The sequence below is a fragment of the Cinclus cinclus genome, chromosome 8, assembly GCF_963662255.1.
Source record: "Cinclus cinclus chromosome 8, bCinCin1.1, whole genome shotgun sequence".
Taxonomy (NCBI): Eukaryota; Metazoa; Chordata; class Aves; order Passeriformes; family Cinclidae; genus Cinclus; species Cinclus cinclus.
Window position 1 is genome coordinate 3,216,099 of NC_085053.1, and position 14,409 is coordinate 3,230,507.

At 51.4% G+C, this 14,409-nt stretch overlaps 1 protein-coding gene across 1 annotated transcript; it reads left to right on the top strand.

Moving 5' to 3' along the window:
- Positions 1-3,208: 3,208 nt before the first annotated feature.
- Positions 3,209-7,759, top strand: TOR1AIP2 (torsin 1A interacting protein 2). The gene is made up of 6 exons (XM_062497718.1): positions 3,209-3,242; positions 4,874-4,929; positions 4,990-5,233; positions 5,364-5,678; positions 6,044-6,208; positions 6,999-7,759. Exons 1-6 carry the CDS (start codon positions 3,209-3,211, stop codon positions 7,757-7,759), a joined length of 1,575 nt encoding a protein of 524 aa, XP_062353702.1.
- Positions 7,760-14,409: the final 6,650 nt, after the last annotated feature.

Consider the following 14,409-nt stretch of genomic DNA (forward strand, 5'->3'; position numbering starts at 1 on the left):
CAGTCGTAAAAGCAGAACACTCACACTGAACATTGTTTTCTTAAGCAAAAATTAAAAAGGATGTTACAAATACCACATGAGGGGTAAAAAATCAACAACGTCAAGATCCTTTTTTTATAACTGTTTTGTGATGACTTCATGCTGTAGGCCAGCCAGTTAATTTTCCTGCTAAACGACTTTGGGAGCCAGATTCTCAACCTGGAGAGGCTGAAATGACCCCATGATTTTGTCATTGCCACCAGTTTCGTGACACTTGTGCTTCTTGTGGAAAGGGTGGCCCCTCAGCCCCAAACACCTGCTGTGTTGAAGGGACTGGATGGTTTTAGGGACAGAGGCGTAGAAAATAGTTGGATTTTCGTGAAGCCCTTGCCACCTGCAGTTCCTCTCTGCTGTTCTTTGGCTGTTCCTTACTGATGGAGATCAAGTGGGGGTGCAAGGTTGATGGCAGCCAGGAACAGGGCCCTCAAGGTGACCTTGGACCTTGGCTTCTGTGGATCAGCCACACTGACTTTTTCCTTCCTGCTTTTCCACTCCTGGTTTTACAGCCTCTCCTGCATCTGGTGAGAGGTTGGGTCACGACAAGGGAATGTGCTGAGTCAGCCATGGCCACTGTCCCAGGCTCTGTGGGTGACAGAGGAAGCCACTGTCAGAAATAAGGTGCAGTAGCCAGCACACCTTGCCATCTCATCACCTTCCTGACATGAGCAGTGTCAGCATTGATGCCTGTGCACATGCTGACACCCCTGGGTACCATGGTAAGTATGTTTTACTGACCCCACACGTGACACTGCCTCTGTGTTCCCTGGGCCACTAAGGGTTCCTCCACACAGCATAGAGAAATATTTTTTTCTGCCCATTTGACTCCAACCTCTTACCTGTTTTACAAGTGACTCCAGTACTAGTAAGGGGGGATTTAGTCAAATTGAAATAAATCAAACACATTAGTCCAATCCTCCCTTTCAGCCCTCTACCCCCAGATTGAGGGTCCCAGGCACTCCATGCTTGCTCCTTTCCAGCACTGTTTCAGTGGCCTTTCCTTGTGTTTTGTCTCAGCCATTTGCTGCTGGACTCCTCTGGGGATGCGGGTGAAAAGGCAGGGGGCTGAGTTCCAGGGGGGTTGCTGTCTCTGTTCTGCTGCTCCATGCTGCTTCTTTCCATGAAATTCCTGGGCAGGGGAAATAGGGAAGGGGTTGGAACATACCCATGCCTATGCATGCCACTGTGCAGGCATCACAAATTAGAACAGATTTTTTTTTTTTTTTTTGAGAAAAGCATTGCCTAAATGAGGCCAAGGGCTGACACACCCAGTCTCAGACCCTTCCCCCCTCCTTGCAGTCTCTGGACCACTTCAGATGACACTGGGTGAGCTCTGCACCCCTTTCCCTCCAGGATGATGCTGAAGACATGAAATAGAGATTTCATGTCCTTGCCAGCCTCCTTGCACTGGCAAGGTGGCATTTACAGAGTCTTGTCTTTGCTGCCTATGTGTTTGGGTGGCTTTACGTAGTCCTTTTCCGAAATCAACTCTCAAACCAGTTCCCTCCTCACTCTTATTTCCTTGCTTCAATCCCCTACACTGTCACTGAATGCAGGAAGCCGCCAGTCACGCAGTGAGCCTAAAAAAAAGCTCACAACCACAGAGTCGCGGCCAAAATAAAAGGGAAGTTACTGTTTCCTGAAGGCTCCCGAGAATGGGAAGGAAAACTACAGCTCCCAGCAGGCAGCCGGGAGCCAGGGAAGGGCAGAGTTCACCGGCACGTTTCCAGCGGAGGATTCAGGGTGTGCGCTGGTGTCCTGCCACCAAAGGGCCTTTGGGACGGAGGGCAAGGGGGAAGGCAAGGCCAGCTCCGGCCTCCTCTTGCCACCCCTTTGCTCCTGATCGCCGCCCTGACCGTCTCCGAAGCTGCCTGGGTAAGCGTCCGGCTCCACTTTGTCCTGCTGACTTCCTTCTGCTGGAGCGTCAGCATCGGGAACTGGGAAGGGAAGGACGAGAGCCGGGCGGCAGGGCAGCGACTGCAGCCCGCACTCCCAAATCGTGTGTTGGAGACAGTGCTGGGGGGCGAGGTGTCCCCCTGTGCCGAAAAGCTGCTGAGGAGGCCGGGATGGAGATTTCTGTATAGAAAGCCGCACGGATCGCTCTCCAGCGGGGAAAGTTTCTCGGGAGTTTTCCATGGCGCCTTAGCTGTGCCTGGGAAAGCCATCAGCTGGGTTACACCAGCGAGCCCGGCTTCGTCTGTGCCCTGTCCCAAAGTGCTTTATCCGGGGGGGAATCATCTCTGGAGGGTGCAGGAGTCAGGCTGCGGTTCCCAAAGTGCTTTATCCGGGGGGGAATCATCTCTGGAGGGTGCAAAAGTCAGGCTGCGGTTCCCAAAGTGCTTTATCCGGGGGGGAATCATCTCCGGAGGGTGCAGGAGTCAGGCTGCGGCTCCCACAGTGCTTTATCCGGGGGGGAATCATCTCCGGAGGGTGCAGGAGTCAGGCTGCGGCTCCCAAAGTGCTTTATCCGGGGGGGAATCATCTCTGGAGGGTGCAAAAGTCAGGCTGCGGCTCCCAAAGTGCTTTATCCGGGGGGGAATCATCTCCGGAGGGTGCAGGAGTCAGGCTGCGGCTCCCAAAGTGCTTTATCCGGGGGGGAATCATCTCCGGAGGGTGCAGGAGTCAGGCTGCGGCTCCGGGTTCGCAGCCCCCGGCCAGGCACTGCTGAGCCCGCGGGATGGTTCTGCCGGATCGCTCCCGGCCCGCAGGAGGCAGGCGGGTGGCAGCGATGGGAGGAGCGGGATCACTGCTCCGTGTCGGTATATCAGGTGCCCAAAAGCACACGGGGCAGCCTGCCGAGCCCCAGACTCCAGGCCTGCCATTCCCGAGCGCAGCCGAGTCCGTCGGGATGAGACAGCAGTGCCTCATCCCCCTGGCGTGTCCCTGGATAAATGCGGGCTGAGGGTTCATGGTTCTGGGCGACATCTGCCCATTTTCACCTTGGGAATTATGGAGGAGGAGTCTCCTCCACCATGTATCACGGCTCCTGTGTTTCTGTTTACCAGCTTTGTGGGCGTGTAGTTGGGATTGCCCGGACCGGGACGGGATGGTGTCTGCGAAGGGGGTAGGACTTGGTCAGCCTCTCGAGCAGCAGGGAGATCCAGCTCCCTGCGAACCTCGGAGAAAGTGAAACCAAACAGTGCAGAAGACAGAGCTCCAAGGGGAAAGGAAAATGGAAGAGAATCCAAGCGTGGATCTGCCTGGAGGTAAGTGAATCCTAGGCTTGTTCCATCTGCTAGGAAAATTGCTTTGCTGCAAGTTTTCAGCAGTGACATGGGAACCCCATGCTAAAGAAAAACCAGTAAAAAAGTCCCATTTTTCCCAGGCCAAGGAAAGCAAGTTGCCATTATTTTTTAAAGGGTGAAAGATGAACAAGTTACTTTTAGTTTTAGATTCCAGTCTGCAACAGGTTTAGACTGTGTCCCAAGATGGCAGGAAAAGGAATGCTGCAGAGAGAGATCCAGACTGGAAGAGCTTTCTTCCCTACATGCTGATGTTTCCCATCTGCAGATGCTTGAATAATAAGCCAGTTTTCCACCACCTGTGGCTGGAAAAACTCTGGAAGAGGCAGGGCAAGGAGTAATTTGCACCCAGCTTGAACAGCATGATATATCCAAGTTCCTCATGCTTCAGTTTCTACCGTGTACTTACGTTTTGTGGGAGCCTTGTTATGACTAGTACCTATGAGTGTGTTAGTGATACAGTGATGCCATCACCAGTTCAGGTCTGTCCTAGATAGTCAGAAGTGTTACTGTAATAATCAGCAACAAAGAATGTAAAAATCATGTTCTGACAACTGACAAGTGCAGCTTTTTCTCTGTTTTCAAATTAGAAAGGAGTTCCTTGCCCTTTTTAACAGTGTTTATTCTGATTATGGCATAATAGTTTATGTCATTGTAGTGCTTGATCATTCATAAGCAATTTTTTCACAAGTAATGCCAGAAATTTGAGCTGCACTTTCGTTCTGTAAGAGTAACAATATGTCACAAATGCTGTTCAGTTGCAGAATCTCTCTATTGAATTATGCTCCAGTGCTTGCTTATAATTAAATGTTGCCATAGCTCTTTGGGAGAGCAGCTCCAGGACAGAAACAGAGCATGAGCAGAATTATCATTTACATTCAGACAGATGCTTGAAGTGCATTGGCATTACTGTACTCAACAGCTGTAGGAATTCTTCAAACCCATCACTGTCTGTGAAAACCCACTGTCTGTGGAAAGATGTATTAACTTATCCTACCACTTAAGGAAGGAATTGCCTGCCCATCTCACCTAGGACATAAGCTGGGATAGAGTTAGCTTTAGTATGGCAGGTGTAAGTTCTGTGGTTTGGATCAGTGGGTTTAGAGAAAAAAAAAATGTTGAAAACAGCAGTGTTTTGGCTGTTGTTGAGCAATGTTGGCACAGCATTAAGGCTTTCTGCTCCTGCCCAGCAAATACCCTGGAGTGGGCAGAAGAATGGGCAGGGACCCAAGGTGGGAAAAGGGTTGAATACAATACAGCATCATGCTCAGCAACAAAAAATGGGGCACAGGAAGAAAGGGAGGAGGGGATGGCTTCCAAAGTGGCTGTTGCTGGGAGACTGGCATGGCATCAGTCTGCTTATAGAAGGTGGTGAGTGATTGCCTTTTCATCCTGATTCCCTCCTTCCCTTCACTCAGCTGTCTGGATCTCAGCCCAAGAGTTTTCTTACTTCTGGTCACTCTGTTCTCTCCTGTCTCACTGGGGGTAAATGTCTCTCTAGTGCCAGAACTGGGAGTTGTATGGCTGGTGGTAAAGCACTGAGCATTCTTGACTCCTGTGTGGCTTACTGTGCTTTTGAACTCTGATCCCAACAGCTGGACCAGCCCAGGGTGAGGTGGGGAGCCCAGCAGAGCATCCTGTGCACCAAGAGGCTACCCAGGAAGCAGCTGGGCACCAAGAGCCCATGCAGAAAGCACTCGTGTACCAAGAGGCCACCCAGGAAGCAGCTGGGCACCAAGTGACAAGCAGGTGGCCTGAGACATCCTGCAAACCAGAGGAGGACTCTTCAGTGTGTGAATCAGCTGCTGATGAGGGAGAGACAGCACTGTTGGGTTCACCTGATCCCACAGTAGAGGAGAAAGCTGCCCAGGAAACTGAAGTATTGCCAGAAGAGTCTGACAAGACAAGAGAAGATGTCTTGGAAAGACACCTGGAAAAAGAGGACTTGGATCAAGGTGAGTTTCTCCCCACCCTTCAGCCTGATAACTTGGGCCTTGGCTTGGAGGAGGCAGAGCAGGAGAAAGAGTTGTTGGTTCTTGGGCTAAAAGAGACTAAGCATAGGTCTGTGAATTTTGTTCACCACAGCTGGGCTGGGCCACGAGAATGTGGAAAGCAAAGGAGACAGTCCTGTCCTCCAGGAAACATGGGAGCACCAGTGGACAACTGGGCAGTGTGAAAGCCTCTCTGAGGCAGAGGAAGATGCCTTGTCAGCAAGCAAGGCACAGAGCTCTGACAGTGAAATGACACGTTTGGATGTGACTGGCATGGAAGGTGTTCCCAGTGGCCTCATGGCAGAGAAGAGCAGCAGTGCCACTCTCCCAGACTGGGAGCCAAAGATGCCCAGAGAGCAAGAAACACAGGAGAGCAGGTCCCAAGGCACACTAAGGAAAAGACCAACAGGTGAGCTGGTGGCTGCACACTGCTGCTCTTCTACTTCCTACACTTTCCATAGGCACTAGAAAAATAGTTGGGTGAGATCTCTAGTAGCTGTGAAAAAAGAAGGTATAAGAAATTAATTGGCTTCTCTTTTTCTCTCTCCTTTGGCTCCTGTCATGCTTTGAAAGGCATGAAGCCACACGACACTCTGCATTGTCTTTCTCCTTACCCAGCCCAAGAGGAGAGAGCCAAGACTCAAGGACAGTATTAACCCAAAGCAGTATTCACTTCTAACTCTTTCTTTACCTGGGAGCTCCTGCTTTGCTTACTACAGCTCCATTTCCTGTTCCCTCAGCAGTGAGTGGCACATTTTTTTTCTCTTGTTGCAGGGGACACAGCCCCAAACCCAGAGACTCAGTCTTCCTTGCAGAACATCACCACCCAAAACACAGAGCAGGAGAAGGCCAAAAAGTCCCTCCCATGGAAAGGTGAGGAAAAGAAGCTTCCCTTGCATGTAACTCATCGACCAGAAGGCACTGATCCTCCAGGAGCAAGTAATGAAGCACATTAAGTACTCTTCTCTCTCGGGATCTTTTACAGCCTCTTCTGAGGGTTTATGAGAAAAAACATCCCATTAAATACAGGCTCAGTTTGGGCCTATAGTGGCAGCTTCACCTCCAGCTCTTCAGCCTCAAAAGCTGGCATATTGTGCTTGTCGTGCTGTGAGAGTGCCCTGGGATGTCCTGGGAGGTCTGGGGGGCTGCTGTGCTGAGGGTCCCCCTCCCCAGCCCTGCTCTGTCGTGGGGCTCTAAGCAGGAACAGTGATGCTGATCTGCATCAACACATTTCTCCTGTTAGGAAGAGACTCTGCTTTGCCATGGAGAGGGACACAAGCCATTGTGTCCGTTTTCTGAGCAAAAGCGTGGTGGTCTTTGTTCACTCATAGCATGGAGGAGGGAAGTGAACGCAGCACTTTACCTGGGTCAGACACTTCCATATGTGGTGCTCTGAACAGCCACAAATCCTAATGAAAACAGAGGAGGGGGAAAGAGAAGAAACCTTGTGGGCAACTGCAGTTTCCTCAGGAGGTTTTGCACAATGCTGTAACCTTGCCCTGATCCCTGGAGCTGCAGCCCCCTCACCTGGCGTGTTGGAGTGGGAGCCTCACAACACAGAGCCAGCAGCCCCTTCCCCTTTCCTGGCCAACTCGCTCCACTTGCCTAGTGCAGGGAGGAAGGTCTGAGAGGGGAAAAATAACCATTGCAGCTACTTCCCAGCATGTCAGTGCAGGTCACTTGGGATTGACTCCTGTTCCCCGTCTCCCGTCTCTCCCCTGTTGAACAGGGCTTTTCGTCGTGGGCCTCGCGGTGCTCGGCTTCTGCATATTCTGCTTCGGCAGCCCGACCTCCAGCTCCCAGCAGCCCCGCAAGAACCCCGCGGTGGAGGCGTTCCTGTCCCAGTTTGACCAGCTGCAGCACGGGTTCCCGGGCCAGAGCCCCAACCTGTGGCTTCGTGGGCGCAAGTTCCTGCAGAAGCACCTGAACGCGTCCCAGCACACGCAGCCGGCCATCATCATCCTCGCGGCCGCCCGCGGCGCCGAGCGGACCCTGCGCTGCCTCGGCGCCCGCGTGGCCGACTCGTACTCGGCCGCCCTGCACGGCAGCACGGTGCAGATCCATGGCGGGGATAAAGCCAGGCTCCACAGCGACCAGGCTAAGCTGGAGGTGGACTTGGAGCTGAGCTCGGCGTTCGAGGCCGGGGGCCGAGCCGCGGTGATCCACCGCTTCGAGCTGCTGCCCGCGGGGGCCACCCTCATCTTCTACAAGTACTGCGACCACGAGAGCGCCGCCTTCAAGGACGTGGCCCTGCTTCTGACGGTGCTGCTGGAGGAGGACACGCTGGAGAGCCACGTCAGCCTGCAGCAGGTGGAGGAGAGGGTCCGTGACTTCCTCTGGGCCAAGTTCACCAGCGCCAGCGCCCCCAGCTCCTACAACCACATGGACTCTGACAAGCTGAGCGGGCTGTGGAGCCGCATCTCCCACCTGGTCCTGCCCGTACACCCAGTGCAGAGCATCGAGGAGGAGGGCTGCTGTGCCAAACGCTAGGGACAAAAGTGGCCAGAGCCTCGACATGGTCTTGGCTGGCTCTGGTACAGGCAAAGGCACAACCGGTGTTACTTCTCTTCAGTTTCTTTCTTATAGGTTCCTTGGGAAGAGTTTGACAGGTTCAGGTTGATCCAGGACATTTGGGCAGCTGAGTCCTGGAGGCGATACACAAGCTGCTTTCTGCCAGATGGGAACAGTGAGAATTTTAGAGTTCCACAGGAGAACATCAATGTGTGGGGAGGCAGGAGGGAAAACAGGACCTTACAGGTAGCATTTCTATCAAGAAATAGAAAAATAATGTTCACAACTAGTACAACAGAAAGATGCTGTGATTCAGCAGCTCTTTCATCTCTCCCTGCCCCTCAGCTTGCTCAAGTTGTGTACATCAGTCTCTCAATATACTTTATCTAGGGAGCTGCTAGAACACAGAAAAGTCAAATTCCTCAAAGCCAAACATTTTGAAGGCATGCTTCAAATGGAAAAGCAATTTTCCAGTCAGCCCCAGTAGAGTCCCACTTGAACAGCCTGATAGACACCAGGCAAAGCCAAGATCCTCAAAAAAACCTTCAATTCAAAGATCCTCTAAACATCAATTACAAGAAATTTCAGGTTGTCAGCACTTGAACACTACCCTAATGGCAGGGATCCCATGAGGGCATCCCACTTGCCAGAGAAGGAGCTCCAGAACCAGAGAGCAGTGAAACAGTTGCTGTCACTCAGATAGTGTGAAGCCTCAAGCGATTATGCAGGTAAACAAATGAATAATACAGTGTAATTTAATGCTACCTCTCTCTAAAACAAGTCCACTCAATCCCTTTGCCACACCAAGGCTGTGACTCTCTCCTCATGCCAATGCTTTGGTCCCACACAAGAGATTGTTCTTCCCCTGGATCTCTGATCTGTGTGCAGGGCTGGAAACCTGTCTGCCAGCCTCTCCCCAGGTGACTTGTATTGATGAATGTAGATGTTAATGTTGATATTTCAAACCATGTAGGGTAGCACGCCAGGTCCTTGCCCTCCAAGGGTACATTTGCCTCCCTGCTAGGCAGGTGGAAGTCTGGTATCTGCCAAAGCAAGGAGAAGCAGAGCTGGGTTAGCTGGTAAAGACAAAATCTCTGCCATTAACACTAAAAATCCTTGACCAAGTTGGTTGGTTTCTTTCCATGCCTTCTTTTCTGCATCCTAGGAAGTGAAATCCAAATCCTGGAAGCACTGTGGTTCCCCCCCACACACTGTTTTTGCAGGTTCTGGGGGGGGGAGGGGCAGAGCAGCCAACTCAGGGACACCTGGAGGGCAGGTGCAGGTTACAGCATTCGTTATAACCTGAGGGGCAGCCCCCAGGTGCCAGCCCCATGTGCCTGTGCAGAAGGAGCAGCTGTAGCAGATCATGGCTGGTTTCCACAGCAGCAGCACAGACCAAGGCCTTGCAGAGCCAGGCTCTTATCCAAGCAAGAACAAATCCACACCACCACGGTGGTTTTTAGCAGCTGCACATCAGGGTGCTCCTTACAGCAACTGGACCCTGGTGTTGGATGGGTCTCCTGCCAGCAGTGCCTTGCTGATCTGCCCCACCAAGGGCACAGGGAGGTGCAGCCCTGCACCCTAAAAACCACAGCCTGTCTCTTCTTTCCTCCTGCCATGTGCCTTGACCTGTCTCAGGAGATTAGTGGCCCTCAGCTTGGAGGAGGGGACAAAGCGAAGGCAGAGGGATGGTTATTTGTTCATGTCCAAAAATGGAGTTTTTGGTTGGTTGGGGACTTGAAGACAAGACCACAGGGGTTTTAACTGTGATAAACACTGGGCTAAATGTGAGAACTACATGCTGGAGCCCAGGGCATGGTATTGATACAGGATACAGGTTGCTTCCTCCTCTCTCTCTTTTCTATTGCTGTACACTACTTTGGTGAGAGAAAACACTATATCCTGCTCAGCAGGGTTAAGTGTGGGTGTTGGTGTAAGAACCAGCAGAGCATTAATCATGCTATGCCAATATTTTGATGGAAATCTGTATTTTAATATTATCTCCATTATACATACTGCGTTTGCAATGGATAGCCCAGGTATGCAAAGGCAACTCCCCATTGCTGAAAGTGTCACCTGCCTGAGTTGTTCCAATACAGGGATATTTTTATGGCCTTTCAAAGACAAATATGTGCTTGCTTCTGGAACAGGACTTCTATTTAAAAATAAATGGTGAGATTGTGAAAGAAGCCAGCACGCTGAGATTGGAGTCTGACTGTATTCCATTCTTTCTTCTTAGCTGTTTTCATTAAGCTAAAGAGATCATCACATTAGGTATTGTTTTATTTAGGTCAGGGCTGTAGCTATGCTGACAAAGTGAGTATTTGCTTTTCCTGGAAAAGTTCTAAACAACATTTTTCTCAGTTGTTCGGGGCAAATATTTGCAGCTTTTTCAACTGAGACAATATTAAAAACAAACCCCCAAAGAGCTGCTGGATTCAACCCAGGCTGAAATACACTGGGGTTTGCATAACACTTAATGATAATAAATGAAAATGAAATCCACTGACAACTGAAATGTTTTAGAAATATGAGAAGCAAATATTTCTCATTTCAACAGATTGGTTCCACTTGATATTCCATCACCTCAGCACACACAAACTTTTACTTTTGCAATGAATTATTTTGTCCAGCTCTAGCCTAAACAGAGAAAGGTCTGGAAAAGAAAAGGGGATTTACCCTGTTAGTTTGGATTTTCTTCAGTCCTCTAACAACAGTACTCATAACAATGACACCTGCCTTCACATAGATGTCCATGTGATTGATTGCCAGAGGTAAACATCACCCCTCTCCTGTTTGATGTCAGAGATCTGGTCCTACACCAAAGATTTACATGAAAATCCAGTGTCCCCAGGTACAGCAACACTGGATGCAAAAACCAGGCTGCTTTTTAAAGTCTAGCACATGAATCCAAAAGCAAGTCCAAAGGGAGCAGCTGAACAAACTCAGAGGCAAACTCAGAGGCACCGGTGGGTTTTTTTGAGTCCCAATCTCTGCAGCAGCAGTTCTGCAGGGAAGGATGTGTTGCCACGAGGTGCTCAACAATCCTAAAAATAACCTTGAAAATTGCACAGGAGCACACCTGAGGGGCAAAACCAGTCCTGGAAGGCCAGCCTGGACTGCTCCACCACAAAATCAGCCCTGATTATCCCTGTGAATGTGCTGCTGTCCTGCGAGCCAATGTAACTTCGTCACCCTCAGCATGTAAAGCCAAGTGGCCCAGCCAGTGCTGCCCAGGTGTGGCACATCACCCTGTGCTGCCTGCAACATCCCTGACCCTGTGACTGGTACATTCCTGCCACATCTCTTCTCACCTTTTTGCACCAGCCTGGGCTGGAGCTGGAAGAAGGCAGGGCACAAGGAGGAAGAGTGAACCCAGTTCAGCCACATCTCTCCTGTTGAGCTTTAACATCTGTGAGCTCTTCTGCAGCTTAACCCTCCTGCAGCTCCATGCACAGACTCCACTGCCACAGGGCTGCTCCCTCGGGGGCCACTTTCTGGCCTACAAAACCTCCATTGTAATTGAGATCTGCAGATATTGGGAGCTGGAATCTGTTTTTATTTCCCACCTTCGACTCTGCAGGGGAAGCAGCTGTACAATGAAGCACACAAAGGAGCTTGGCCTCAGCCTGTGGGACGTGGATCCGAGAGCCTGTGATGAAAAGGCTCAAAGAATGCAGCTTAAAAGTGTGTTCCCCACAGAGGGAGGGGGCTAAGCCATGGCAGGCATCCCCCTGGCCTCTCGGCTGTGTCTGGACTGAGCAGCTGTGCTGAGGCTGAGGAGAAGCTCTGTAGATCCCTCATGAGGGCACTCAAGAGCTGAGGATCCTCTCAGAGGCAAAGCAGAGGCATCAGGATAGCAAAACACAAGGAATGGGAGCAGCCTCCACACAACTCATAATCCTTTGAGGTCTACCCCATCCCCTGCCCCGGCAGCCTGGGGACCACTCAGACACCTCTGGGAATCAAAAACCAGCACATGGCAATGCAGACCTAGCCTCTTCCCACAATGACAGCTTGAGCTGAATGAAGCCCCTGTTTTCTGTGTTAACAGACCTGAATCCTTAGGGCTGCTCAGAGCAGTTTAGAAAGAAGGATCAGCCACAGCCCTGGGCACAGCTTGTGTCTGCAGAGTGCCTGGATCACACAGGTTCCTCCTCACAGGGGGAGAGAAGTCCAATTATTCCTGGGCTGGGGGGGGGCATCTGTTCCAGGGCAGGCACCAGGATCCCTCCAGCAGGCTGGGCAGCAGCAGGAATACACACAGAGAAATAAAGAGATACCTAAAGACATCTCCACACCAGGCCAGTCTCACATACAGTTTTCTTAACTTTCAACCTCTATAATTATGATCCCAAGACTTTCCCATGATGGACCATGAGAAGGCAGCTGCTACCTGTGACAGGTGAGCTGTGAGCAGAATGAATCCCTTCAGGTCATGTTCAGGACCTGATGCAACAGCAGCCACAAACACTGCTTCTCCATTCCAGAGGCCTGTGGTTCCCCTTCTGATTGTGTTTGGAAGATTTTTTGGCAAACTGTTGGCTGATGGAACCAAATTCAGTGAAACAAGAGGTTGAAATAATCCCAGGCAACTTCCAGAGGGCAGGGGATGAGTGTGAATCAGTTCTAAACAGGACTGGCATCCTATAATGAAAAACACTGGCTATGGAGAGACATTTGGGATAAAAACCATGGGTGTGAAACAGGGGATATCCTCAAACTCATGAGTCCTTTAAACATCGCCTGGTGGCAGTACAGACCTCCTTTCTGTTAACAGGACACATGAAACTGGAAAGCAACAGGGGAAAAGCCCCTGGTGATGGTAAAGATAAATGGAAGACCACAAAGGGCTGCTGCACATGCCAGGCTCAGTCTGCTCACACATTACACGTCCCACATCAGAACCAGCTGGCCCAGTTAGAAAGAGGCAGCTTTACAGTCTGAATAAAGACAGTAGGGGAAAAAAATAATAGAGAAAAGTGGATTGGAAATTATTAGGAGCCTGGGAGTAAGCTGTGGTGGCTTTGTTAACAAGATTTAAAATGCATTTAATCAGTTGAGTAACACTTCCAAACCTTCCCAGACACTGGTTAATGTGGGGGTGTCTCAAGACTGCAAGGGAGCCATTATCTCCCATATCCTTGTTCCCACATTGACTGAGAGTATTCAAAACCTCTGCACCTCAAGGAAACAATCACACTGCCTAAACTCAGGATGTGAAATGACAAGCAGCATTTTAAAATTGTCTTTCTGCCTTCCACACTGCACTTGTGTCAGCCCTGTGAGCACAGGAGGCTCGGTAGTGATGAAAGAGGATGAAAGCAGGACTAGTAAGAAGGGTCAGGAGAGAGGGGCACAGAGGGGCCCTGGAAGGGAGAGCATTGGAGGCCACCTGGATTTGCCCTGTCACACTCCCACAGAGCCTCACATGCAGACCCCTCTGTCCAAATGTCCGTGCTGCACAACCTCCTTCTGCCTGCCAGGGCTCCTGCTCAGACACTGCTTTTGAGAGGGCCTGAAGAAGATCAGACACACTGAAACTTGCTCAGCTGGAGCCAGCCAGCCCCCCTTTTCTTCTTAGGCACAGCCTCTCCCACACCTCCGTGCCCTTCACAATTTTTCTTACCTGCAGGGCAGGACCTGGCTCCGGAGGAACATTACACGAGGCTGCAGCAGGGCAGAACAGCCAGGAACTGACTGAAACTTTTCTCCCCTCCCTGCTTTTGTAGGCACAACTCTGTTCTTTGTCAGTGCTTCTCAGCCTCATTTTCTCCGGCTGGGTCAGAAGCAGATCGCCCCCTCCTCCCCTTGCCCCTCCCTGCCAGCAAACATCTTTGATCAGGAGTCCCCCTGCTGACATCCCTGTCTTTCCTCTCCCCTCGCTCCACCTTGAGGCTGAAACCCTTGGTGAGGGAGCGATGGGACTCGGATCGCCTTCCCACACTAATTACAGCACATCTGGCAGGCAGGACCCGCTGCTCCCCAGCTCCCGCCCCGGGCTGGGCACACCTGATGCCATTTCTGTACAGCCTGTGGCCGTGGATCACAGCAGGCAGCTCCCGGGAGGGCCGAGGTGTGCCGGCACGGGCACTGGCAGCATCTTGCCAAAAGCTGCCTTCTGGTCAGAAGCAAGGGGCAACCCAGAAAGGAGGAGGCAAGAGATCCGAGAGCTTCTTCCAGTGTCTGAAAGTGCTCCAAGAGAGCTGCAGAGGGATGTTTTGTTAAGGGCATGGAGTGACAGGACAAGGGGGATTGGCATGAAACTGCCAGAGGGCGGGTTTAGATGGGATATTGGGAAGAAATTCTTCCCTGTGAGGGAGGTGAGGTCCTGGCACAGGTTGCCCAGGGAAGCTGTGGCTGCCCCATCCCTGGCAGTGTTCAAGACCGGGGTTGGGGCTTGGAGCAACCTGGGATAGTGGAAACCGTCCCCGCCCGTGGCATGCAAGGGGTGCGACAAGATGACCTTTAAGGTTCCTTCCAACCCAAACCATACTAGGGTTCTGTGATTCAACCACCCTCCCAGCAAGAGCAGCTCCCCGTCCTGGGGGATGCTGTGCTCCGTCCCAGCACGGAGCGCAGTCTGTTCCAGCCCGGGCAGAAGGATGCCCTGGGAAGGAGAGCTTGCC

Coding starts and splice junctions, on each gene's coding strand:
- TOR1AIP2 (XM_062497718.1), top strand. CDS start 3,209: ATGGAAGAGAATCCAAGCGTGGATCTGCCTGGAG. Junction 4,930..4,989: donor AGCATCCTGTGCACCAAGAG/GCTACCCAGGAA, acceptor GTGTACCAAGAG/GCCACCCAGGAAGCAGCTGG. Junction 5,234..5,363: donor AAAAGAGGACTTGGATCAAG/GTGAGTTTCTCC, acceptor TGTTCACCACAG/CTGGGCTGGGCCACGAGAAT.